Source organism: Styela clava, chromosome 1 (genome assembly GCF_964204865.1).
Source record: "Styela clava chromosome 1, kaStyClav1.hap1.2, whole genome shotgun sequence".
Taxonomy (NCBI): Eukaryota; Metazoa; Chordata; class Ascidiacea; order Stolidobranchia; family Styelidae; genus Styela; species Styela clava.
In genome coordinates, this window is record NC_135250.1 from 12,090,454 (window position 1) to 12,117,489 (window position 27,036).

At 36.3% G+C, this 27,036-nt stretch overlaps 3 protein-coding genes across 3 annotated transcripts; 2 read left to right on the forward strand and 1 right to left on the reverse strand.

Moving 5' to 3' along the window:
* Positions 1 to 1,073: 1,073 nt before the first annotated feature.
* On the forward strand, positions 1,074 to 4,561 carry LOC120348615 (uncharacterized). Its single transcript, XM_078109856.1, has 4 exons — positions 1,074 to 2,071; positions 2,397 to 2,498; positions 3,240 to 3,831; positions 4,070 to 4,561. Exons 1-4 carry the CDS (start codon positions 1,464 to 1,466, stop codon positions 4,370 to 4,372), a joined length of 1,605 nt encoding a protein of 534 aa, XP_077965982.1. The 5' UTR covers positions 1,074 to 1,463; the 3' UTR covers positions 4,373 to 4,561.
* A 1,689-nt stretch (positions 4,562 to 6,250) lies between these two features.
* Positions 6,251 to 12,909, forward strand: LOC120348614 (uncharacterized). The gene is made up of 13 exons (XM_039418775.2): positions 6,251 to 6,685; positions 7,333 to 7,475; positions 7,901 to 8,042; positions 8,114 to 8,316; positions 8,391 to 8,607; positions 8,709 to 8,847; positions 9,178 to 9,251; positions 9,491 to 9,599; positions 9,906 to 10,089; positions 10,638 to 10,794; positions 10,942 to 11,042; positions 11,338 to 12,125; positions 12,680 to 12,909. The coding sequence occupies exons 1-13, from the start codon at positions 6,347 to 6,349 to the stop codon at positions 12,787 to 12,789; spliced, it is 2,706 nt and encodes a 901-aa protein (XP_039274709.2). The 5' UTR covers positions 6,251 to 6,346; the 3' UTR covers positions 12,790 to 12,909.
* Positions 12,910 to 14,109: 1,200 nt separating this feature from the next.
* On the reverse strand, positions 14,110 to 17,063 carry LOC120341903 (vimentin-type intermediate filament-associated coiled-coil protein-like). Its single transcript, XM_039410490.2, has 3 exons — positions 16,851 to 17,063; positions 16,045 to 16,214; positions 14,110 to 15,282 (listed from the first exon to the last, which is right to left on the reverse strand). The coding sequence occupies exons 1-3, from the start codon at positions 16,980 to 16,982 to the stop codon at positions 14,838 to 14,840; spliced, it is 747 nt and encodes a 248-aa protein (XP_039266424.2). The 5' UTR covers positions 16,983 to 17,063; the 3' UTR covers positions 14,110 to 14,837.
* Positions 17,064 to 27,036: the final 9,973 nt, after the last annotated feature.

Here is a 27,036-nt window from a genome sequence, read left to right on the forward strand (position 1 = left end):
CAAGTGGGTAGAAGTATTTTAATATCAATCATAAGAGACTGAATGTAAATCGGGAACGATGGCTGCCGACTTTTGATTTGATCAGGCTTGGCTAAAGTCTATGTAGTTAAAGTACGTACTTCGAGGAGGAAGGGTAACAATTTTCGTTTGTCAATGAATACAACGCAGGTGCCGGGAACATGACGTTTAAAATAAGAAGTTGATCATGAGATTAAGAAGCGGGCAACTTGTCAGGGACACTATGATTAAAATACGTGGTCCTAGTCGAGTAAATATGCAAACGTTTTCAACTTATGTCGGTAACCTCTTATGGTATGTACATACTACAAAGTTTAAGTTTTTTGAAGCAAGAATTAGCTAAGAGTACATACGGTTTACCTTGCAATTCGATATTTTAGGTGAGAACATTTTCGAGAGTCAATTTGATAGGCTTCCTCGAAATCAACTTCAAGTCTTGTTGCTAATGACCATGTAGCCTATATCAGGGCTACTCAACTGGCGGACCGCGGTCCGAATCCGGACCTTTCGGATATTCCATTCGGACCACGTATAATTCTTTATTTTGGATCATTAGCCCCACTTTTGAAATTTCTTTTTATAAAATCACTTTTATAGATTTAAAAATATATAGAAAAAGGACAATAACGCCATACCAAACGATCTTAACAATCATATCATTAGTCGGCCGAGGAATTAAGGATGCAGAAATATAATTTCTGGGAAGTCCGGACCCAAATATGTTTAAAGTTTTGTATGCGGACCTTCGGTAAAAATAGTTGAGTAGCCCTGGCCTATATATCCAAACAATCTGCTGATGATGGAATCTATTGTCTAGAAATGTCAGCCTTGCCCTACGATTAGTCACATCATTCGTATAGCGTACTTCGTTACGGTCGAGGGAATTACTTTAGTTAACCGAAATCAGGTGAATACACAAATGGGAATAAGCACGGATTTCATTATACTTTGTTATGCTAAATCGTCAAAGTCAGTTACAATTTACGTCATAGCAAAGAAAACAATTGTGAGAAACGGCTAAGTATTTGACGGACTAGTTATAACGACACGCTGAGATTTAGCTGTTTGGCGCAACAACCCAGGACGGGTACCACAGAATACTGCAGGGAAAACTTATTTTAGTAGTAACAAACCATTGTCGAGCAAAAACCTTCATTAAGTACGCACAATTTACAGCATTAGTTTGGCGAATTAACGTAAATTAGTGGAATCTAAGCACATATTTTTATACCAAATCATTCATAATAATATATATGTGTGTGTTTCGAAACAGCCTTGCTCTGATTTCATGTGTAAACACACGTAGAAAATGTTTACCTCCATTTATATGCTGTTTCAAGAACTGCATCATCTCGTTTTAAACTCAATTGATTTGTTGGCATTAGTCTGAATTATATCATGTTTTAATGCAATAAATCAAGCAAGACAATATTCTATATTACAATATGTCTGCCGATGAATCGGACCAGAAGAACTTTCTGCAGAATGATGTGTCCGCTTCTACATCCCCCATAATAAAATCCATTGCAAACCCAAGTACAAAAATTTCCGTACAAGGAGATTATGATCAATTTGCCAGGCAACCAAAGAAAGAGAAAAATAACAAAAGCCGAGATCGAAGCCCGATATCGGGAAGCAACAAACTGAAGAGAAACTCTGTAGAAAAACAACAATCGCCTACACAGAACGAGGAACAAAATACTAGTCCTGAAATAAGTAAATCATTCCCCAAAACCACAGAGGAATCAAAAGATTCGAACCCTAGTAGTTCCGAACGAAAAGATGAAAAAGGAAAATCGAAACGAGCATCTTTACAGAGTGAACAACCGAGCGCTAATATGTCGGTTACTACCCTAGGTGGCGAAGAGGGAAATCCTACGCTGTCACGTATGGACTCAATGCCTCCCCGCAAACATGCTCGGGTTGAGCACATGAAACAGCTACGTAACGAGGGTTTTGAAACTCAATGTCAAAATAACATCCCGCAAAATATTCTTGAACAGAAAGACAAAGCCATTGGAACAGATGCACAATGGATTGCGCAGCCTCTTAGGTATGAAGTAACTTCAGATTCGATACTATCTCCTTGTGATATTTATAACTTTGGACTGAATAAAATAATTGGGACTGCCCTATATAAGTAATATCATAATATGACAATTATGTCATTTTCTCATATATCATGTGATTTTGTAGTGGAACGGCGGTAGGACCATAACTCTGGTTACTTTTCCATTATATCTCCTGCAATTTCCGTTATCACTGGATACTTTTCTGAGATGGCCGTTTCGTTCTTCTTCTAGTGATCGCTTGGATATCTGAATACTTCATGATTCTTTTTAGTTTCACTAATATTGGTCTGTAATTTTCATTTTAAGGCCTAATGAACACGCGTTTTTACCACCCGTTGCATCAGTCGTGGATTTTTTGGACAACCCAGATTTTAGAGATGGAGCTGTTGTTCTCAACAAGACATTTCTGTGAGTATCAAATTCATTGCATGAATACAATAAATTTTCCTTACACAGTAGCAAAACATAACTCCCCCTTAAATTTGAATTGTTTACCTGTCCATGGACAAGGAAAGATCGGCAGATTTCTGGTGCTTTTCACGATGCATGATAGTTCCGATCTGTCCAATGATCTGTCCCCGGTAATTATACGAAAAAGATGAACATTATGATCTAACAAACAACGACATTATGATCTAATAAAGATGGGACATTTACTAAATCAAACACCGAAATGAATCTATCGTCAATTTAGTTATATAGTATGGATGAGTTTGGGATGGATAATTGTCTCTTAGAAAGATGTCATCAGTAGGCCTATTTTCCATGGTGGTCCTGGAGCTGCAGCCCTATCAGTCTCGTCTTAAACCGGCCCTCGATGAAAGTCTTGCACAACATGTACGTTTATATATCGAAAACAAATATTTTTTTGTTGGTACGATTTTCTCATGTCTTATAGAAATGATATCATTTGCAATATCACTTCAGCCTTAAATTGGAACATCGAACCAAATCGGAAACTTTTTGCTATTTCGGGTGTAGCTGAAAACGACCGTAGCTATGTCACATATCACTAATAAATTGTTTTAAAATCTAATGACAATAGTAAAAAACTTGTTTAAACAAATATAGGCATAAAAGCGCCATTAAAGTATGTTTTTGCAGTGTGGATTGATATTAAAATTCAGCGTTCATGTCTTACCTTTGCAGGGATGATTTATTACGGGGCGGGAAATTTGACAACACAGCAATGTCAAGGTTGTCGGCGAAATACATGATACGTTATCTTGGAATAGGCGAAGATCCTCGTTCAAAGGACGTTATAAGTTCAATGTTAGTTCGACCAATTTTGCCTCCAATAAAGCAAACAAGGAAAAGACGAGACATTGATTTGAACTTTCACACCAATTTAGACCTGGATGATCATTCTCCAAAATTTGAATTAAACCCCATTTTGCCTGGTCAAAGCAAAACTAAAGATGAAAATTCTCCTAGAAACTGGAAATACTCTTCGGATATGTCTTACCACTTTCAGAGAGGAACACGACTACGACAAGGTGATTCTAAGTACGTTTACAAACCGCGTGCGCATCATTCCACCGGTGTTCTTGATGCGACCACAAATTCCAGCAGAGAATTGCTTGAAATTGGGGGAGAAATTGAAGATAATTTTGATCGTGTTATAAGATGGAAATCAAAAGTGAGATATTGTGGGAAGCCAGCCATGTACAAACGAACAACATCTCCAACTTTAGGGGAAGAAGCCCTGAAGAGAAAGCTCAACCGCTTACCAACAAGACAGGCAAGTACAAAAATTTTCAAACAGTTTCACCGTTCAAAAACTTTATAAAATAGGCAATGTGGAATGTTATTAGCAACTTGCTCTCTTTCTGTTAACTTCGATTTTAGATGTATATTTTATCCATTTATCATACGTCAACTTACAAATGTTTTATTATACGATGTTGCAGTTGTTATTGTTGCCTCAAAAATTGTAGATTAAGAAAACAATTTTCAGTTTTTGTTCATTGTGTTTACAGTCTCATAAATTGTGGCCAGAGCAAGGCGATCTTTACTCAAAAGAACTCGATCAAAACGAAGCGTGGCGTCGACCGCCTTCTAATATGAATCCCAAACTATCTCCATTAGGACCACCAATAACATTAAGCAGTAACGGCAGTGGATTCAGGGCAAAACCACGTCGTCGAAGATCAACTGTAATAAATAAATTTCAAGAACAAAATTTGGAGATCATTGACACTTCGTCACGGCACCGCGGCATGTACTTGCCTCCACCAAGAATACCAGTGAGAAAGCAAAAACCGATGTGGCAACGGTTGTAACTCTAGCTAATAACCCATTACCTAGTAAAAGCAACTGCTGATAACATCTTGATTACAATATTTAATGACTAGCTGCCAATGTTTGAATCATACAGAACAGTTTGTTAATCTGTAGTATTTTCATTTTATACACAGCCTAACATATAAAGAATCTATTCGCCTAGGTTCAATAAAAAAATCTGTGTAAAATTTGTGCTTGACACTGATCCTTTTGAAAGGAAGACAGAGTGGAATTCTAGATTTTTTGGACCTATATCAGTAATAAAATATTCGGTTTGATAAAACTAAAAAATTGACCTTCTGGTAACAACCCGAAATCGAGAGTGAATCGTCGATTAAAAGTTGGAAGACTATTGTAATACAAACGACACGAACCAACCCTTCAATATATTCAACTTGTCTGTACCCAGTGCGTCTTTGTGGAAACAAGAAACTAGTCGAACAAGATCCGACTTTTATACCAGACACATGAAAATTAAATGCTGTTCTGAATGTTTTAACAAATTAGCGAGGGAAGCATACGCTTTATGGACAAGTGATAGTTTACAATTTCATATTTGAACTTGGCTGTTTTACTGCTATTCTAAACATTACATCATCTATCACCGTGGACAAATTTTGGATAGATCATCGACCTCACCACTATGCTCGATATCGGTGCAATCCAAATGTTCACTCCCGATATTTATATTCACAATGGAATAACTGTTTATTAATTTTAAGTTTGCCAAACCACGCGTGGAAACGCCTAAGGTGGAAAATTACTTCCCTCACTTTGAAGATAACAAAACGACGACAACAACCATAAATTGGTAGAATTCATTTAAAAATCTCGTGTTTTTGGTAAATAAGTTCGTTTAACAACTGTTACTGACATTTGTGTAATTTTTTTTTCTAACATTGGCATTTGACTAAATTAACGAGAAACAATGAATTGTATGAAAAAAGAACACTATAATATAAGGATATAACTACGTATAAATTGGTTAGTCGGATTATTCGATCACTTATCGGCAGGCTTGCCCATGGGAATTGGACTTCCATGGGGTGTGTTGGGGCCGGACACATTTGTATTTCCCATGAGACAGTAGCCATTTCACAGGAACTTGATTACGTCAGAGCTAACATTGGTCTTCATATTTGTTTAACATTTTAAAGTTTTTCACTCTATTTTTTCTTTATATACTTGTATCTATTATTTATTTGCCCCAGACTTGGCCATTGGAAACGTCCCATGGGATGGGATGGGACAGGCATTAATTGCTATGGGATGGGACAGAAAAATATGTCCCATGTACAAGCCTTCTTATCAAGGAGGAACCATGAGTGCATGGAGTTATCTATATCTACTTAATGATTAAAATATGGTATTATTGGTTTGTTTTTTGTCGCGATAATTTTCTTGTCGTCGATCTAATCATGTCCCATTGCCACCACACTCCAACAATTTCAATTGTATATGTGATTGCAAATTATGATATTGAAATTCTGTTTGACAGGGAAATACAGTACATCACTATTTAATATATCTAATCATGGTTTGAATACGGATACACGCCATAAATTCCAATTATTTCACAATGACTGCCTAACCCTGGCCTGGAAGATACAAAGTGCAAATGCCAGGGCAAAAGAGATCTGACTATCAAATGCCCAAATTAAGTATTTTCTCAGTTCCGGTAAATTTCGTTCTATGCTATACCAAGCAGTTACTTGTCAATCTTGTTTTTGTTCTACTTATTAAACGTGTGCTTGACTACTACTTTTAATCCGTAATGTATTTAGCTTTTTTGCCCAATGCCAGACACATTACGATTACAATATTTTAAATTTTATGACGTAACAATGGTAAAATAAACTTTCTAGTTTCTATAAAACGAATTTGACTGTGTAAATCGGAAATAGAAAGCCTCTAGACTAGCTATTGTAAGCGGTTAGACGTCCCGCCAACTAGGTAGGTTTGCAGGGAATAGGATGTCAAAGTTGAAAGCAACACAGTTTACAAAGGGAAGGAACAAGTTTAGAATGCAGAATCCGTATAACATAGACGCTTTCAAGCGACAGGACGAAATTGAGTCTGACTTGATTTCACCGAATACCAATTTACCGCCAGTTGGTTCGTACGTCACAACTTGCAACCAGGAAAAAGTTTCTCATAATAAAGAAATAGAAAAATTTGACAGTGATGAACAAACATTCGAAATGGAGACTCATGAGACTAAATTCTTTTCCGCAATAAGAGATCTATGGAAACAAGGAAAAATGTGCGATGTCATGCTCTCAGTTGACAAAACGATTTTCCGAGCACATAAGGTAAGCATAAAATACTATCAAGTTTGATCATATGAAATTGAAAAAATATATAAGCAATTCATGAGCATTGACCTAATAATGGGCAAGAAATGATGTAGTTTATCATATGAGCCAATTAAAAGTTTCATGCATTACGATTAATTAGTTTTGTAGATGGCTCCTCTTCTCGGTTGGGCAATCCACCACTGGCCACGATGGCTTCTACCTAAACATCGAAAATTCGCGCCATTGTGTTTCTCTTGTCGGATGCTGATAGAATCATACTATGAATCATAAATCAAGGCCTTTAATTTCTAACCAACATACCGAAAAAGTAGTTCTTGGTTCAGTCCAAAAATACCATATATATATAGATTCTCTATCCACAGACTATGTTTACATTGAGTAGGATCTCTTCTCCATTCATGTTTTCACAAAACACAAGTGATCGTGTCAAAGTGTCTCAATCCTGAGAGCATTTTTGATATGTGTGCCTAATCTAATGCACATCATCTCAGGTGTGACTTTTCAGCGTTGAAAAATAAATGCTACACTACTAAAAAACACCACACTTCTCGCATCTTGATATTTATCAAATTTCATTCTCATTATGCCCATAAAAAGATGTCCGAAAGAGTTGTTTAATTGCAATGCACTTTTAAATCTAGATTGCACTTGCTGCATGTAGTGAGCACTTCCGTGATCTTTTTGTCAGTCGCGAAAAAGCTTCAACGGTGATGGACACTTCTCGAATACCCCTCCTTGGTATCAAAAGTGAAATTGTGAAAAAGATTATCGACGCTGTTTATACGTAAGTAAGAAAGTGTAGTACGGAAATGTAGCTATTATAAGATCTATGCTTGTGTACAGCTGCGTTCATTCGGATGATCATTTTGGGTTGGAAAAATTAGGATAACCAAACGCTGATAACGCGGTACAGTTCATCATGTATACTAGACCTAAATTCGTCGAAACTGTTTATCGTAAATAGTGACTGAAATGTATGACAGTACGATACTTCCACATGCAATGATTGCCATATGACCAAGTTTTACATCATAGACCTCTGGTTTGAAAGTGTCGTCGAAGTCAGGCACAGTGTAATGTATTGCAAGTAGATGAGATAACTTCCAACTATCGAAATATTTGGTACTGAACCTTTCAAAAAGTTCCATTTGAAATTTAGTGTCATTGTGATTAATCCTTCTATATTAAAGCTGTATCAGTACCTTACAGGGCAAAAATAATTTTGAATTCGGCTACAGTTGGAGATGTCCTATCAGCAGCTGCTTATCTTAGAATGCCGTCGATAGTCGATGCCTGTCAATCGTATCTTTCACAACATCTCAGTGTTGATAATTGCATCAAAACAATTCAAGTAAGAACTGCAATGTTATGACCTAAATATTCTGGATAAATTGTCCACTCACAAACGTACAATCCTCATAGGTAGCTCACATGTATAATTTGGAGGCACTGAAAGAACGTTCATATCAAATCGCCTGCTTGAACTTCAAAACGGTATGCAATCATGCCGATTTTATGAAGTTACGATATTATGAGTTGCTTGAAATGTTGCCAAGACAAGACCTTGCTTTGGATTCAGAAATCCAGGTTTTTAACGCAATCATACGATGGACCGATTACGAAGGGTTAGGACATTTAATTATTGCTGATTGTATTGATCATTCTATCAAACGCTTCGAAATATTCAATTTATTTGCAGGTCAACCAGACTACCTTACTTTGCTCGGCTTATGAGGCATGTAAGATTTCCGCTGATGACAGAAAGTCAATTAGTGGATCAGGTAGAAGGATCAAGTTACGTTAACGAAAACGCCGAAGTTGGAGAACTTGTAAGAGAAGCTGTTCGTTATCATCTTTTGCCTTATAGGAGAAGTATATTACAAACCCCACGGACTAAACCAAGAACTACTTTTTCGGTATGTTGGTTAGAAATTAAAGGCCTTGATTTATGATTCATAGTATGATTCTATCGGCACTCGACAAGAGAAACACAATGGCGCGAATTTTTGATGTTTAGGTAGAAGGCATCGTGGCCAGTGGTGGATTGCCCAACCGAGAAGAGGGACCATCTACAACACGCGTGTATTATTTAGTTCCAGATGAAAATATTTGGCGCCCATTGACGATTATGCCAGAAGCTCGACATCACCACGCAGGTTAGCGACATTCATACTAGCAATCTAATATTGAAATAAGCAACTATATATATATATATATATTTATATATATATCGAAAGAAAATAAAAAATACAAATATGAAAAATAATTCTCAATAGATTGAGTCACGGCAAATCAAAACAAGTTTTGAACATCATTCATCGTACATGAAAAAAATGAAAAATATGATTTTACGCGGCTTTATGAATATAACAAGGCAGAAACTTTCAAACACAACAACAACAACCGCTTTTAAATATAACCAAAGTTCAGATTACCTATCACTGGAAAGCATGAAAATACCATACGATTTTACACATCTTTTATAGCTGCAGTACTTGGCGGATTTCTTTACATCGCAGGAGGAGACACGGGGCAAGGTTTAACAAACTCATCCAATAAGGTAGCAAATTCATATCCTATAGATAGCACTACTCGGAACAAACATACCAACATTTTGTTGTAAGAAGAAGATACGGGATCACCAAATACTATTTTTACTTTGACATGGCCTACTATACCATTTGCTTCGTCTGGTCACAGGGGCAGTACCAAAACTAACTAGCTCTAATCGTTGATTTGACACAGTGCACCATGGCGCAATCCCGCGTTCTCATCTTTGCCTAATCTGTATTTGTTCAGGTTTGGAGATACGACCCGTGGACCGAAGAGTGGTTGCAAATAGCTAGCATGATAAAAGCACGTCAAAGCTTTCAATTAGGAGTTCTTGATTCACGATTGTATGCAGTTGGTAATTTTTACAATATAATACAAAACTTATTTTCAAGAGTCATATTTTTCCAATTATTCTCTATTTATCTAAAAAAGTAATAGACCATATAAATGAAGTATTTTTCAATGATACGATTAAAAATTCAGGCATATTTAGTTTTGTTTTTCAAATATTTGAAAATTTCATACAAAATGGCAAATAAAATGAACATAGAAACACAATAAGTTCATTCACGATAAACATAGACCGTATAAAATGCATATAAATGACGGTTAAATATCAGCTTTTTTGTACAAAAATATAACGTTTATTGACTTTGAACAGGTGGACGAGCACACAAAGATGAAACTTTGTCTCATGTAGAAAGATATAACCCATCCACTAATAAGTGGTGCGAAATAGAATCAATCAGCAGCCCCCGAAGATATGTATCAATAGCGACCCTCAGTGGACGACTGTACGCGGTCGGAGGATCAGGGAGTGATTTGATATCGCGAAGAGTAGAAAGGTGTGTAAAACTATTTATTGGACACGTCAATAGACATAACGATCGTTTCAATATTGTGTAGTTGTTCTTATGCTTGTTCTTTGACACGCGATGAAAAATTCGCTTCTCTCTTTGATTACTGGACCAATTGCTTTGAAATTTTCAGTGAGTGAGGATTATATTTTTAGCTCGAAGGCTATTACTTTTTTTTGCTATGACGCCATCAAAATTTGCCACTATGTGGCGCTACGTGTCCATATATTTGAGCATAGCTCTCTTGTTTAATGTGAAATTAGAATTAGAAAACGTTAACAGATTCTGCGCCGTATGGCATAGAGATGTTATTAAGTTCGCCATCGCAAATCTAAGATTACCACTGATCATTTGGATAATATACGAGAAGCTGTGTGTGTGACAATATTTATCCGTTGAACGCTCACATGTGAATTGGCATTTTTGATACTAAATTCGGTCACTCTTCCCAATCTCAGGAATAACAAATGAAATTGAAATTCTACACATTAATATCAAAAATCTATATTCAACTCGTGGACGTTTAAATCATCTAGATTCAATCCAGTTTCGTCTCAGTGGGAGCGTCGCCATCCAATTTGCAAACCTCGTTTCTCTGGCTCCCTTTACGTCAGCAAGAATCGACTGTGGCTTCTTGGCGGCGCTACAGTGCTCGAGAAGGATTCTGCGAAAGGTGTTATCGGAGCCTCAGAGGTAAACATTTTCATTGTAGTATTCGCACGGCGTACATTTCACAGCTGATATATTTGATATAGGAATACAATTTTTTCAAAGACTCCTTTTCAGGCATATTGGATTCTTTCCTACCAAAGGTAAAATAAATTTACTTTGAATTTTTAGATAGAAGTCTATTCACCGGCGATGGATCAGTGGACTATAGTTGGGAACTTCCCCCAACAACTTCGAAAAACTGAGTTGACCGATTTTGGTCAGGAAACGGAGTGAGTTAGATATATATATATCAAAGTTTAAATTACTTTTTTGGGGCTTTTGGACAAGAATGCCAAAGAGGTTCATCTTACCATAAGTAAGCTAATCTAGAGTTGTTTCGTCACTACAGTGATATTCCAGCCCCCGGCCCTTGGAGTTACACGATATGCAGTGATGTGGTTCAGGAGGTTCGCGCGAACCCGTTTCTGAAATATCCTGATAATCATCGAACCTGTTCTTGAGACTCTGCCGTGTAATTGAATTTATATTTATGCCGTCCTTATCGCTCATGACTGTACTTTTTAGATTTATTGACGAACAGGACAAATTTCATGTCCAATTGTCTCGTACTGAAGCTGGATCCTGCATTTTAAACGAACAAGCGTATTTAATAGCTGGATATAGCTGGAAAGATAAAGATCGAATGAACGACGTTGAGCGTGTCGATTTAACCACATTGCCTGTTGGAAATTCAAAATATCCAAGCACTGCTCAGCTATATAAGGAAACATATATCAATAAACGTGAGGTTTCAGTCAATATCAACTGCCAGAATATTTCGGTCGAATCACAAAAAAATCGTCCAACGAAATATCCGTTGCGATGCACAGGAGTTGCATGCGCAGCTCTGACACTCTACAAGACACCAAATTTTAGGGCTAAAAGCAGTGATTTTACGTCAACACCTCTCCCTATTCTATGTTCGGAACTAACTGAAAACCTTGAAAAAGAACAAAAACCAAAACGAAATCCAATATTTGCCTTCGGCGAAGTTCCTAAAACTGCAGATGGTCGCCTTCATTACACAGAAAATGCGACGCGAATCTCGAACCGTAATTCCATGGATCTCAAAGCAACGAGGATATCGAGTTTAGAAAGAGGGATAGAAACTTTGAGTAGCACAACATTTCCACCGAACAGGTCGCCGTCTTCACGACGTTATAATCCCCCTGTACGATTTGAAAATTATTCAGAATCAAATAGTTCTCGTCCGTTAGGATTATTCCCGGAAGATATTACGGCGGAAAAGCCATATGCCGAAGCAGAAGACGAAGTAGACGTAGCTCTGGACAAAGTCGTTAGTCTTACGCTAGGTGAGTTATGTGAGAGACTAAATCGAAAAGATATGTTAGCTATTCGAAAAGCAATTCCGGATCCCTGAAGCAGAACGCTGCAGAATTAACAGTATAACATAGATCAGGGCTACTCAACTGGCGGGCCGCGGTCCGAATCCGGACCTCACCTAATTCTTTATTTTGGATCATTAGCCCCACATCTGACGTTTCATTTTATAAAATGACTTTTATTGTTTTTATATATATGAAAAGAACTATAACACCATAATGAACAATCTTGAATAGCTGATAACCATTGACCGAGGCATCGAGGAAGTGCGCGTTTACGGGTGCCGAAATATAATTCCTGGAAATACTGGACCCAAATAAACTGAAGTTTTGTATGCGGGTCTTCGGTAGAATAGTTGAGTAGCCCTGACATAGATGGTAGCGTAATACTCGTCATTTATATTGATAATGGTGGAAATTGGGCATGCAAAATTTAAACGTATAGGACCATGTCTGACTAGTACGGAGCGAAACGGTTCTGCGATAACAATTCCCTCATATTTCAGCTTATTTTCTTTTGTCAGAAAATTGGGACGACTTATCCGGAAAACAATCTAGTTCGCCGATGGAATCACGAACTACATCAGTAGCCTCAAACAAAGAATCCAAGCCGAACGTTTTCATGACAGAGTAATTTTTTCCACAAAAAGTTATCGGCTCATGAAATTTTTATTATCCATTCAAAGACAAAATTGAATCGCCATTTTCCAACACAACTTAAGAGTATTAAACTAGAAAAAAAGAAATTTGCGGTACAATTTGTGTTCACTGGTGGGAATATATAACATATTACGCATTGCTCCAATCACGAACGACCTAGCATGAATTTTATAGGGTGTAAGTCGGACCAAGAATTGGCTTGGCAAAACGGGTGCAAGGTAAGACCAATAACTGAAGAAACAAGAGAGATCGGCTCGGCGGTGTGGCGCATCGTGCTAAGCGTTAGGAATACGCTCGCCACCGCATGCCTGATTACCCTTCGTGGGTTCGCAGGTTCGAATCCCATGCGGGGATGATCATGTGCGAGAGGATTGCTAGACTCCTCGCCACCGTAGGGTGGTTCACGTAACCGCTGGTCGGTTACGGCGTCCTCTACCATCAAGTCCATGCTTCCGAAAACAAATAACTGACTAACTAATCCCATACCCGACCTGGACCGGTAAACGGAAGATAGGCCGTGGTTCGCCATATGGTTAAGCCGTCTTCTTATCTCCCCCGGGATTAATATGTAAATCCTTCCTTTATATGCTCAAACATGTGGACACGAAAAGCAAAACTAAATATTTATTATCAATTTCTCGAAAATCGCATGTGGTAACTCCCAGTAGCCGTATCGAGAGGTGGACAACTCGACTACCCAGGACCGGGGTACCATAGCTCTTCCAGGTCCTGCGACAATGATCCATTCTTCATGATTCAGTTTCAACGGGAATTGAAATACCAACTGATCCGAGTCACTTCTGTATTACCAAATCAGGTACCGCAGTCTGCCGTTCCTTATGAAAGAAACTCCCCACTTTCCCTAAGCACGAAATCTGTTGATATGCGTTCGCGGAACCGCCACATGGTGCGCAAATTTTGTTGACGTCACAACACACAAAACGAATCCCTACAACAACAAAACAATCCATAGGTCCACTTCGTGTCCAACAATTCGAAAAGCCAAGAAAAACAGAGTAAATTCAATCTTCGAAATATTTTATTTAATAAATCTACCACTTGCGGTACTTTTTTGACAGCAAATTTCGTGCAAATTTGTTTAGCTTCCATGATTTATGCAACACTCATTTATTGAAGTCTAATTCCTGACCTTGTTAAAATTAAACAGCTTGCTAGGATGATATTTGTTCAAGCAAAAACACTCGCCCACGCAATTCCACCCCGGTTCAGGTCATCCACAGCCAGTTGTTCACTGCGTATTTAAGTGTGGTCTCGAAATGATGGACAAAAGTAATATAAGGCTTTCTAGTATATTTTATCACTGCAGGTATAGGAATTTCATATCGAATGTATATACATAAAGCACTTTTTTATAACCGGGCATAAAAATAGAGGACTAATCACGAAATGGTATAACTGTTTGAAGCGCACTTATCAATCAATCAACAATTATTAGTCAACACAATATAAAGGCATCACCAGAAAAGGCAAATATCAAAAAAGCTTACTTAAATTGAGTGACAGGTGTCCTGAGGAACCTTACCTTGGAGGGTTTTAAAGCAGCAAAACCTACAAGATTCAGGTTGGAAGTATAAAAAATTAGTATAAGCTGTTGCTTCAGACACAAAAATTATTATTGCATGATAACAGAAAACAAAGCACCCAAACACTTTAATATTCCAAGAATAAGAACATTTCTGAAGACAAGAAAAGCTTTGCAAGCTATTGCTCTCCACTTGAAATACGTACCGTACCGGTATGCATCAACAAAAACTCTCATTAAATATATGTATAAATATTACCACAAATGCCTTTCAACTGCTGCACACAATGTCAGGTGGATCTTTTTAAAAACGCCTCTGTCCATCTCTATATTAGTGCTAATTCACATCTAGGTACACCAAACATGATTGCACATACATAAAATCCTAGCAAGAGGGAAGGCATTACTTTAAAAAAATTATCATGCTTCAAACGGCAATAGAAATAAATAAAACAGCGTTCTTGGTTTTTACAAAAAAGTTAGAGTTGTGTCTCATAAGATGGCATAAATTGTGTTTCATCAAAATTTTGAGATGTTGATGCACCTTCAATATTTAACGTTTGCTCGGTTTCTGTCTCCATATCAGCATCGTTTTTGACTGCTCCGCCGGGGACTTTAGCAGGCGGTACATAGGACTTCCTACCATTAACATTCAAATTCTGAAAATCATCAAGTTGGGTCCTAGATTTTGGAGTCCAAATTATATTTTTTTCGTCTGTTTCTGAAAAACTGTCTTCTGATAATGAACTCTCTCTGCTGTTGTCACCATCTCCACTCTCAATTTTCGTGATCAAAACTGAGTCAATTTTGGGAACATTCGATATTGGCATTGTTGGTACACTTACTGTGCTTCCAGAGGCTTCTGTGTTGTATTTTTCTAGCTCTGCAAAGCAGTTTAAAAGTCCTTCTAATCCTCCTTTATACCTGGACAAAAAAGATAAATAAGAGAGATCACAATAAAAGTAGAGTTTTGAGACTCGTGAAGAATTACAGTGGTCAAATAAAATAATTTTTATGTGTGAATTGTGATCTAAACTCTCCAGCTAATCATACTGTTTCGTCAGGGTAAAAGTTTACTATCCTACCATGATAAATCATATATGCTAGAAAGAACAATAAACACCATATGTTATTTCCTCAACTTTACCAAGAATCAGGACTTTTGTACTATTTCATGTTTTCCACTTATATGTGGGTATAATAAAATCCCCCCCCCCCCCCCCCCGTCTACAGTTTCCATAAATTAAACAAATTCCGCATTGGTCTTACTTGGAGATATTGGTTACCCAAGATAAAATTCTTTCAAATAAAACTGTTCTGAATTATTACATAAATCAAGAATTCTTAGTGTGGAATATAACCAATTTTGAATCGCTTTATTTTGAATTTCTTGGTTTGATCCCATGTTATAAAAATTGATACTCATTGTGTATGTCATAATTAGATGACAGATAAATTATCTTGTATGTGTTACCAATCAATTACCAATAAAAAATCTAATCTTCCCGCAGTCACATCACAGATAAGATTGACATAAATTGGGCATCAACATACATTCCCGCCAAACCAAATTATCAATTCCTGAAATTTCCTTTATCTTAATTACCATACCAATATTTACAAATCAGAGATTAAAAATAGTGTAATACTTTCTAAGTGTATTGAGTTTACTAAGCAAACACTAACCCAAGTGCTTTGTCAAGAATCAATGATTTTGCTTTCAATTGTGATATTGTAACATCTTTATTGACTACATCAATGCTTAATCTTCTTATTTCAGTTTGTGTTGACTGCAGCCATGCATTCTGCTTCTGAATTTCTGCATCTTTTTGCTGAATGATTAAGTCAATTTTTGCCTGAAAATGAGAGGATGTTATTAGAAATAAACTATGGATAATAAGCAAAGCAAGTCATGTCACGATATGGCATAGTTATCAGAATGCCAGAACAGTCCCTGTATTCCAAGATAACAATTATAAAGGTGAATTCCTCAAGAGTAAAAAATGATTTATAGAAGGAAAGAAATTTAACCATAGCATCCAAGAGTTTTTAGCGAAAAAACAGTTGGCGTGGGAGAAGCTTTGGTTACATGACACGCCACCATGATTGATTTATATTATTATCACAACAAACATGGTGTGTTGTTATGCATCTCATCTAAAACCCTCGTTTATGGGACAAACAGAGTTTTTTCTATGAATCTGAATATCGAACACATTGGAATCAGAGAACTGTGCTTAAGGTTTGTGTTTGAAACCATAACTGTATCAAATAAAGAAATTCACTTTCCCAGTATTCACAACGATAAGTCACCATTGCAATCTGAAGTTTGTGTTATTAGAGAGAGAATTTTATTTTTAAGAAATGATCTTCGTGTAATGTATTTTAATATGGAAATCATAAATTGAAAACCAAAAAAGATAAAAACCTAACTCAATGCAATATTAAGATAATAAGAGGAATGAGAATAATCAATCAATTGTCAGACTCACCTGGTTTTCAGCATTTATTTTTTCCAACTGCTCAGCTTGACTCTCAGCAAGTGCCTCAAGTTCTACGACTCTTCGACTTAAAGCAAGTAGATGCTTATTGGCTTCTTCGATTGCAGTTTTATCAAAACTCATTGCATAGTTTATAGTATTCTATACAATTATGTATATGTGCATATAAATATAAAGACAAGACTGTATAAAAAACAAATGCTAAATATAATTACTATGATATTACTTCATCATAGGATACAGAATATAAAACTGAGAAACATTAACAACTTGGAACATTTCTGCATTTGGAATAGTCAAATACGGTAGTAAACACAATTTGATAAATTAGCACAAATAACTGATAGTATGTCTGTAAGCTGGTATGTCTGTATGTGAAATCACATGAAATGCTTAAACATTCATGAACATTCCAGTTAAGTCGTAGAAACTAGAAAGACAGAAAAAAGTTCGAAGATCATCGAACACACTACAGCAAAATCTAAATTAACTGTAGGCCTAAGTCTGTAAGTGCTTACAGGCTCAAGTGTAGAAAGTTAGAGGCTAGGGATATCTGGATGACACATGACACAGAAAATTTAAGTGTCTTAAGTTTTCAGAGTTTACCAAGTCGATCAAATGAGCAAAAAAACTTTGAATTTTTATGGGCCTATGATAAAGTTTTTTGAGGACGAGCACACACAGACACAGCATTTTCAAAAATTAAATATCTGAATCCTGGAATCTTCAGACTGGCAGAGCTTGTTCATTTTAAACATCTAGTCTAATTGTCTAACATTATCTATAATAACTGTAAACCAGTACCGGTATACAGGGACAAGATGCAGCTAATCCTATCTTTCTTAGGATACCGGTACCTTATAGCCTAGTCTGATTCGGATAGACTATAATTTTACGTTTTATGTGTGTTCAAATTCTTACACAAAGACCGGTAGGCTACCGGCCAAATTACCGGTATCGGTACGATACGAAGACAACACAAAGTACATGAGTTAGGTCGCAATCTTTCAATTGAAAATACCCAAGCCTGGATACCGTCAGTGGCTGTAAGAGACTGTCAAATTAAATGTAAGGTACGGTAGCAAACGGCATTCTTTTTTTACAGCATTCTGGTAATAAACGAGTGCAAGCAATGGACGTTTCCCCGACCCTTGACTCCAAAAATATTCTTCCTGTGGACGACGGACGTTCTCCCGACCCTTGACCTCAAAACATTTCTCTCTCTACTTTACTTTAAAACTCATTTTTAAATTGTTTTGAAGAGTTGGCGCTTACAAACAGGTTGGCATGTTCAAAACCAACATTTCAAAAAAAATATTCATCTATCAGGCCGTGAGACGAGGCTCTGAAAAACGCCCTAGATAATGAGTTTCTTATCGCACATCTGGTAACAATATAATTAATAAATTCTTCCGTTTTGTATGAAAATGAACATGAACATACAACTTGTTCCTACTAACGAAAGTTGCACATTTTCTATAAAACTTAAGTGGGTATAAGGGGATTCCCCAAAAAATCAATAATCCCAGGTTTACAACGATACAGCATGAAAAGTTGCATTTATTTCATGGAACCCATCAATTTTTATGCGATTAAGTCGCAAATTAACATCATGAGCGCAAAAACACAAGTAAATCGGTTAAAATTCTGATGCAAAAATTGGATATAAAGTGATTCCCCAGAAATCAATTACCATAGGTTTACAACAACACAGCATGAGAAGTTGTTTTTTGGACACGTTTAGTGGCCATAACGATCGTTTCAATATTATGTTGTTGTTGTTCTTTGACACGTTTTTAAAAAATCGCTTTTCTCTTCGAATACTGGACCAATTGCTTTGAAATTTTCAGTGGTTAAAGATTAATTTCCTCGGAAGGCTATTACTTTTATTTATTTCAAAATTTTGCGTGAATTCTATGAAATTCGATATTTCGTCTAAAATTTTGCTGTATTATTTTTTATCCATGGAAACACGGATTTTAGTCAGTGTCATGACTGGCTGTACGTTTTGATTCTGCAAAATTCTTGCTACTGGAAATTCAGAACTTTTTTGAGGGTACCGGTAGCGTCAAAGGTACCGGTAAAGACTGATTCGCTCTGGTCTAACGTGTCCATATATTTGTGCGTAGCTCTCTTGTTTATATATGCCATCAAAAGCGTCAATTTTTATGCAATGAAGACACAAATTAACATCGTGTGCAATAAAACACAAACAAATGGGTTATTTCTCACTGAGAAATTCACACGGAAAAGTCAAGAAAATCAATTGGATACAGTATGTAGCCAAAATAACATAATACACAGAATTATTACGATTGGTATTTTTTCAAATTATGTGGTTGTGTATTTGGAACAAAGGCAATATTATTTATAGAAACAGTACTTTCGACACTAACAGATATCTGAGAAAAAACTAATAAGTATCAATTATAAAGTATCTAATTCACTTTCCTCTGAATCGCTGAATCGAAACCCGCATTCTCATAATCTCATCAATGACATTAAACAAATTGTTTAATGTCATTGATCTAATCAAGTGGAAAAGAATGTTATGTATTTTGATATGAGCAGCCAGTGGCGTAGCAAGACTCTCGTGGGCCCCCCGCAAAAATATTTCGTGGAAATGACTCTAAAAACTCTCGGACATAAGCTAAGACAACGTTTTTTTTTTATTTCGTCAAAAAGCATAACATGTCGCTATAAAAAGACAATGGTAACCTAAAATTTGCCGTTTATTTTGGTTACTTTAATTTTTTTCCATGCGTTCTTCCTTTACTGTGCGCCACTGAGAGGTTTTGCTTTCGACATCATTCTGACAGCCTTCGTAATTTTGCCGGTGCGATCAAACCCAAGACGCCGAAAATCGACGACTTCCTGGCATTGTTACGTAACAAAACGATTTGAGCAGAACTAACATCAACGTTATAAGTTGTGCACTACGCTGCAGCATTTGATTTGCGGCTTAAATTTCTAAATTCTAACCGCTTGGGCCCCTCTGCGCTGTGGGCGCGACCGCGGGGGTTGCGGGGGTGGATGCTACGCTACTGCGAGCAGCCTATTTAAACTGTTTGCAACTGTTATGATTCTCATATATCCTACAGTTAAGCATTTCTTCTTCGATCGACTTCTTCTTCGATCCACAACATAAGTGTTTTTCGACAAATAAAATACTGAAATACCACTAAATACTGGCTACTATTACTATTGAATTGAACAATGCTAACTTTAGACATCTTTTGTCCCAAGTTCTCTCAAAGATCAACAGGTCGAATTATAATTATATAATGGGTGATTTCAACTATAATCTTATTGATGAGTCCAATATGAATACCAGCCTATTTGTTGATATTATGCACAGTCTGGCCTATTATTCTCTGATAAACTGTCCCACCAGGATAACTTCAAGTTCTGCTACCTGTATAGACCACATCTGGACAACGTATATGATAAAAAAATTAACAGTGCTGTTTTAGCAGAATGTATTTCTGATCATTTGCCAATTGTGCAATGCTCTCTCCTAGAAAAACAAATCCAAAACAGAATTGAAACACTTCGTCGCCATTTACTTCGTCCAACTTGAATACTTTTATAAATGAATTGAATTCCATTGATATTGATGACTTCAACAGCATACAGGATCCAAACATATGCTTTGAAAATTTTTTTGATAAATTCTCTACTGTTTACTCTCAGTCTTTTCCTTACAGAACACAAACAAACAGATTAAACAAACTTTGGTATGATACTGAGTTACGCAAACTCAACAAAGTCAAACAAAAACTTTATAAGAAATTAATAAACAATAAAAACATAGATGACAAACACAAGTCACATTATAATGAATGCAGGAATCTTTATGCTCGACTTCTCCATAAAAAGAAATCAAGTTATTATATGTCCAAATTTGCCTCTCACAAAGGCAACATTAAGGCAGTATGGAAAACAATTAATGAACTAATCGGTAAAAATAAAAACAATTCATGTCCTTTAATTGGACTTGAATGCAGTAATACACAAATTGCAAATAAATTTAACGAACATTTTTCCCAAGTGGCACAAAGATTGCTCGACAATATGCCACAACCAGCTAGCTGTGACAAAAATTACATTTCATATCTTGGGAGGCAAGAATCGTCATCCATGTTTTTAAGGCCAACTACAGCATTAGAAATAAAAAATATCATACGCGAAATGAAGCCCAAGTCAAGTTTTGGAATCGATGGTATTCCATTCAAAATATTGAAATATATTCCAGAACACATCACTGATATTCTAGCATACATTTTCAATCTCTCACTATCTACTGGATTATTCATTGAAAGTTTCAAGACATCTAAAGTTCTTCCTCTCTTTAAAAAGGGTAGTGTCTCAGATCTTGGGAACTATAGACCTATTAGTCTTCTACCGTCGTTTTCTAAGATTCTTGAAAAAATAATGTATAGTAGAATGTCAAACTACTTTGAAACCAACAATGTTTTCCACTCGCATCAATTCGGTTTCCGCAAGCAACACTCCACTGCTATGGCTGCTAATGTTTTGGTACACAAACTTACCAAGGCTTTTGAAGGCAAACAACATGCAATTGGAATATTCCTTGATATTTCAAAAGCTTTTGACACCATTGACCATTCCATCCTTTTAAGTAAGCTCTATCACTATGGAATTAGAGGCGTCCCATTCAATTGGATCAGGAGCTACCTGCAAGACAGAAAACAAATTGTGCAATATGACAACTCATTCTCTACAAATATTTGTGTCATGAAGCACGGAGTTCCACAAGGATCTTTACTTGGCCCATTATTTTTTCTAGCTTACATTAATGACATGTCCAGGTGTCTGAAATCCTCCGAGTCAATCATGTTTGCTGATGACACTGACTTGATTCTTCATGGGGAAAACCTTGAAGATCTGTTTACAGTTGCAAACTACGAACTAGCCAACATTCATAGCTGGATGTTAGTTAATAAATTATCTCTTAATGCTAACAAGACTAAATTTGTATTATTCCATCCAAGCAAGCATAAAAGTGTGAGTTGTACGAAACCACTGCTGCTCAATGGCAATGAAATTGAAAGAGTGAAAGAAATAAAATTTCTAGGTGTTATCTTCGATGAAAATCTGTCTTGGAAATCACACATATTGCATGTTATTGGTAAAACAAAAAGAAACTTGGCAGTTGCTGCCAAAGTATCCCAGTGTGTTAATCAATCAGCTTTACTAGCAATGTTTCAATCATTACTACTCAGCCATATCCGATATTGTTGCTCAGTCTGGCTCCATGGTAAGAAAACACTTGTCTCAAAATTGCAAAGTATTTGTAATAATTTTCTAAGAATTCTTTTTAGGAAAGGTAAACGTGAAAGTGTAAACCATTTCTATAAAAAGCTAAATATACTCAAAGTTGAAGATATAATGAAATTTGAAGTATTATCATTAGTCCATGATTTCCATAACAATTCCTTGCCAAACTGCTTCGACGACATACTAACTAAAATTACTTCCAATCGGAGAAGTAGTTCCAACCTGTTCATACCTTTTATGAGTACATCTGTGAGCCAGCATGCCTTATGTTATACTGGGCCCAAGCTGTGGAATTCTCTCCCCTTGAATTTAAAGACATTGAAATCCAAAAAATCTTTTCAGAAAAAAGTCAGGTCCTACTTGGTATCAAAATATTAGAATTTATTATTAGAATCACACTGTTATATATTTTTCGTATGTAATTAGCTACAACTTCAAAAGAAAGACCATGACATAAGTTGGGACACTCAGCACTTGCACATACTTATTGTTTTCATGAGAATGTTGAACAGCCATAACATTGTTATTGTCTCTGAGATTGCTAATTTATTTTTGAACAAGCAGTTGAGCTCTCTTCATCTGTTGTGCATTCTAGTTGGCCATTTATTTTGTTCTATAGCATAAGATTTTCCTTAATATGGCTGTTCACATTCTGATATCTGCATGTGCATGTTTCCTTTTCTTTCAATGTTGGGTGTCTGATATTCCACATGCGTGAACTTTGTTTTCTATTTCAGTATTTGGGTGGTGTGGTTCTTTGTGAGGGTTGTAGACAGTAGAATTAAACTCCTGTACCTAATATTGTAATTAGGTGACCAGTCGAGGTATATTTGGATTCTCCCCTATTGTTATTGTTTCTGAGATCACTAATTAATTTTGAACAAGCAGTTGAACTCTCTCCATCTGTTTGCATTCTAGTTGGCCATTTATTTTGTTCTATAGCATAAGATTTTCCTTAATATGGCTGTTCACATTCTGATATCTGCATGCGCATGTTTCCTTTTTTTTTTTCAATGTTGGGTTTCTGATATTCCACATGCGTGAACTTTGTTTTCTGTTTGGGTGGTGTGATTTATTGTGAGGGTTGTAGACGGTATAATTTAACTCCTGTACCTAATATTGTAATTAGGTGACCAGTCGAGGTATATTTGGATTCTCCCCTACATTTTAACTTGCTGTAGTACTATATGCTGTGTCCTGCGTGTGTACAAAGTTTTTATCCTTGGTCGAATTTATGCTGTGTATAGCATGCAAATGTGTAAGGGTTAGTGTGATGTTAATGACTAATGAAGATAATGGCATACATGTGTGTGGTTTGACCGACATTGAAAGGTTTTTGCATGGTTTGTGAACAATTTCTCTTGTGTCCCAACCACAATCTCTTCTTTCTCGGGTCTTTCAACTAGCAGTCTAATGATATTTAATTAATATTAATCAATATTTACACAATTCAACAACTTCCACTCAAAGGTGTAGGGTAGTTTTCTATTGATTCCTCATTTGCAATCATTGAATATTGTATTCGCAGATATATTTTTCGTTTTTCAGGACGTCATGATGATCAATTTAAATGCTATCTATGTCAACATGAAAGGTGTATACATCAACAAAACTTGCAGACTGATGAATCATCCGTGATGAATTTGAACTGACCGCAGTGATCAACAACCTCAATTAAAGTTACTTGCCTATATACTTGAACCTTAAACACCATATATATTCCCTTAACCAATTTTCCTACCTCTGTATCATACCGCCCTAATTAATTTTAATTATGATTACCGGTACTGTTATTGATTAATAGTATTTAAAATAATTTGGACGTTATTTGGCTTGTTGTGGCTTCTATTTGATGAGTGAAGCAGGTCTAGCCCACCTCTTCATACTTCCAACTTGGCAATTCTGATTGGGCAATTTGGCATTAGGTGACTCCAATTATAATCAGCTTGACGATATCTTTTGAGGAATACTTTTCTATCCACAATACATTACTCTTGTTGACTAATTCGGTATCCAATTTGGCAATCCTCATAAAATTATTAATTTGGTGTGGCAAAAGAATTTATTCATTTTTTATATTTGTTTGTATATTTTCATTCCTTTTTACTTTTAAGTCTCGCTTTTTTCGCTTCCGACAGTATCATGTCTCGATGATTGTGTGTGTGTGTGTGCGTGCGTGCCTTAATTAGTTTTTTTTTTACTTTTGGGTGAGCGAACACGTACTACTTCTTTTATCAATACCTTTCCATCTAAAATCTGTACGTTTCAAACCTTACTCTAGGTTTTGTTCGCTTTCCCGATTCTATAATCAGTTACTTTTACTTTTGTTTTTATCTATTTTTTTTATCGTCTATTGCTGATTATGGAGTCGAAATAAACTTATACTTATACTACTTCTCATGCATTTTATCTCATGTACTAGAGCAGCGTTTCCCAAACTTTTTCGGCCACGGAACACTTACACTTTTTATCTCGCCTTGCGGAACACCAAAAAATGGAAGGGGGTAAAATTGATAAAGGAAAACGGTGTAATGTAGCTGTTCGTCATGGCGAGTTGTCAAATGCACCACGAAAACTAACAGAATTGTGTTAAACATACCTAAAATATGATTGAATATTTTACATATTGCATTTATTAAAAATGTTTTATTGTTTCTTAATTTGAATGATGTGTATCTGAATCAACAAATCGATTTTACTGTTCTATGTCCTTCACTTTCCATTACGTAGTGTGTGCCTCCAATGTTACGTCTATTGGAGATAGAAGTAGCCTACTTGCTGCAACTTCGCGGAACACTAGTGGAACATTTAATGTGACACTTTTTGTAAAGCATAAAGCTTGATACGTTTTCGACATCACTAAATGCGAACCATTTTCTAAATGGGACACTGGATGAAGCCCAGATAAAACATTTTCTAATCCGAGTTCTCAGCTGTTCTTTGTAATATTCATTTTCGAAAATAATTGTTCGCATGCATATGTACTTCCAAACATCGATGTGAATGTTTTCGCATGGTTTGTCAAGTTTGGATCGAGTTTTCCTGCAAGAAGATACTTTTTATAAAAAGCAATAGCGGTGATACATCTCTCGAATAGAATATAGATTTATTTTTTCATTGCATTGCATCTCGAAAAATTGCATTTGAATATTTTCTGCGTCATTGAACCCTATGCACTTAGCATCAGCTATTCTGCGGTTTGTAGCCATTTGTAAAATTATAGGATCATTTATTTACGATTTAACGAGTACAGTAATTGTGAGTTATATACTTGTTAGATTATTATATAATTTAGTCTACACGTGTCTCAGAATAAATTCTGTTACGTGAAGACTGAAGAGTATAATCGCCAAAACAGCTGTTTTGTTACTATAATTCAGTGAAACAGCGCGGGCCGGATTATTTTACTCCGCGACCCGTAGGTTACCGACCCCGGCGAAGGAGAGATGCCGTATGCCGGAATCTCTCGTATAGGCTAATTTTCATACACGTCGAATTACCGTTAGCGTTGTAGGTTACTACAGGGGCTGATTTGGCCTGTCTATTGATGTTTGGTAGCCTAATTGTTGTTTTAACCTTTCGGCTAAAACAAAAAATTAGGCTTATGAAATCAGTCTGATGGCCTCTCTTAGAAGACTTAAATTAGATATCAGATCTTTCAAAAAAAAACTGGACGACAAATTTCGATTCCGTGGTTAAGGATCTCATTAAGAGCATCTTTTGACTATATTAGACGTTATCCAATGAAATTAATAAAATAAATTTGTCTTTCATCCGCTCACAAATAAAATCAGGTAGTTGACTATGCAAACCAAACACATGAAAATGTTTAGCACGCGAAGTTGCTTATTATTCATAAATTGGCACTCTGCGTTCGAAAAGTTGCCGACCGCTGGTTTAGACCAACTAACATCAGTCAAATTGGTTACCTTCCCCTCTTTCTCACAAACGTGCATTACACAAACGATCATTATTTTCTGAATCAAATATGTTGTAGCCTATATAGTAGTATAAGTCTTCTGTATACTCAAGAATCGTCATTAAATTAATCATAAACCTTCAATACAAGCATGAAAATATAGTTGTTTGTGACATATCTTTCTGAGGAACCTAGGCCTAGCCTTCCTTTTAACACCGTGTTAGAATATCTATCTTATCTAATAACTAAAAAAGACGATGGAAAGGCTACTCAACTCAACGCAAAAGCGAGCAATACATCTTGGATTCATCCGAACGCCTACAGCTGATCAAGTTTGAATTGTTACGTCATGCAGAAGTCTGCGTTCATTAGCCACAGTTATCGGAAGAGCAGAGCATATAGGACAGACAATAACACATGTTCCTTGTAGTAAATGCGTCTTTTTCGTAAAACGTAAAAAAGGGGACAAAGTATTATTTGTTACTAAATTTCTAAGGAGCATTTCAAAATTATTTTCAGGTAGTTCCCTTATGTGCGCTACGAAACTGAAAGATAAAGGTTCTCGTCTCGCGGCCTATATGTGCTGCTTTCAGTTACGATATATAATTTTAGCCTAGTTTATCGCAGCGTTTGCGAGACTCATTTCTGACTATTCCGAATAAACTAAAGCTCCTCGGAAAACATAACGACAATTAAGGTATTTGATTCACAACTATTTATTGGGAACATTTTGAAAATTTACAAATAACACGCAACACCACGGAAAGGAGGCAACGTTTACAGCCATCATCTGCAGTGCAATTATGCTTGAATGTATGTCTGAGCGTCTGCACAAATTGTGATTGTCACGCCATTGTTCACTTTGGTCATTGTTACGAATATAAATAAGAAAATCGATGATCGTTTTAGGGGTAATTTATACAAAAATAACGACTAAAAACTGGCTGATAGTAAAAC

Bases quoted from the DNA above. Each gene is read 5' to 3' on its own strand.
- LOC120348615 (XM_078109856.1), top strand. From the start codon at position 1,464: ATGTCTGCCGATGAATCGGACCAGAAGAACTTTCTGCAGAATGATGTG. The intron at 2,072-2,396 runs GTATGAAGTAAC...TTTCATTTTAAG, and splicing joins TGGATTGCGCAGCCTCTTAG to GCCTAATGAACACGCGTTTT. The intron at 3,832-4,069 runs GCAAGTACAAAA...TTGTGTTTACAG, and splicing joins ACCGCTTACCAACAAGACAG to TCTCATAAATTGTGGCCAGA.
- LOC120348614 (XM_039418775.2), top strand. From the start codon at position 6,347: ATGTCAAAGTTGAAAGCAACACAGTTTACAAAGGGAAGGAACAAGTTT. The intron at 8,043-8,113 runs GTAAGAACTGCA...CAATCCTCATAG, and splicing joins ATTGCATCAAAACAATTCAA to GTAGCTCACATGTATAATTT. The intron at 10,795-10,941 runs GTAAACATTTTC...TTGAATTTTTAG, and splicing joins GTGTTATCGGAGCCTCAGAG to ATAGAAGTCTATTCACCGGC.
- LOC120341903 (XM_039410490.2), bottom strand. From the start codon at position 16,982: ATGAGTTTTGATAAAACTGCAATCGAAGAAGCCAATAAGCATCTACTT. The intron at 16,215-16,850 runs GTGAGTCTGACA...TCTCATTTTCAG, and splicing joins AAATAAATGCTGAAAACCAG to GCAAAAATTGACTTAATCAT. The intron at 15,283-16,044 runs GTTAGTGTTTGC...TTTTTTGTCCAG, and splicing joins ATTCTTGACAAAGCACTTGG to GTATAAAGGAGGATTAGAAG.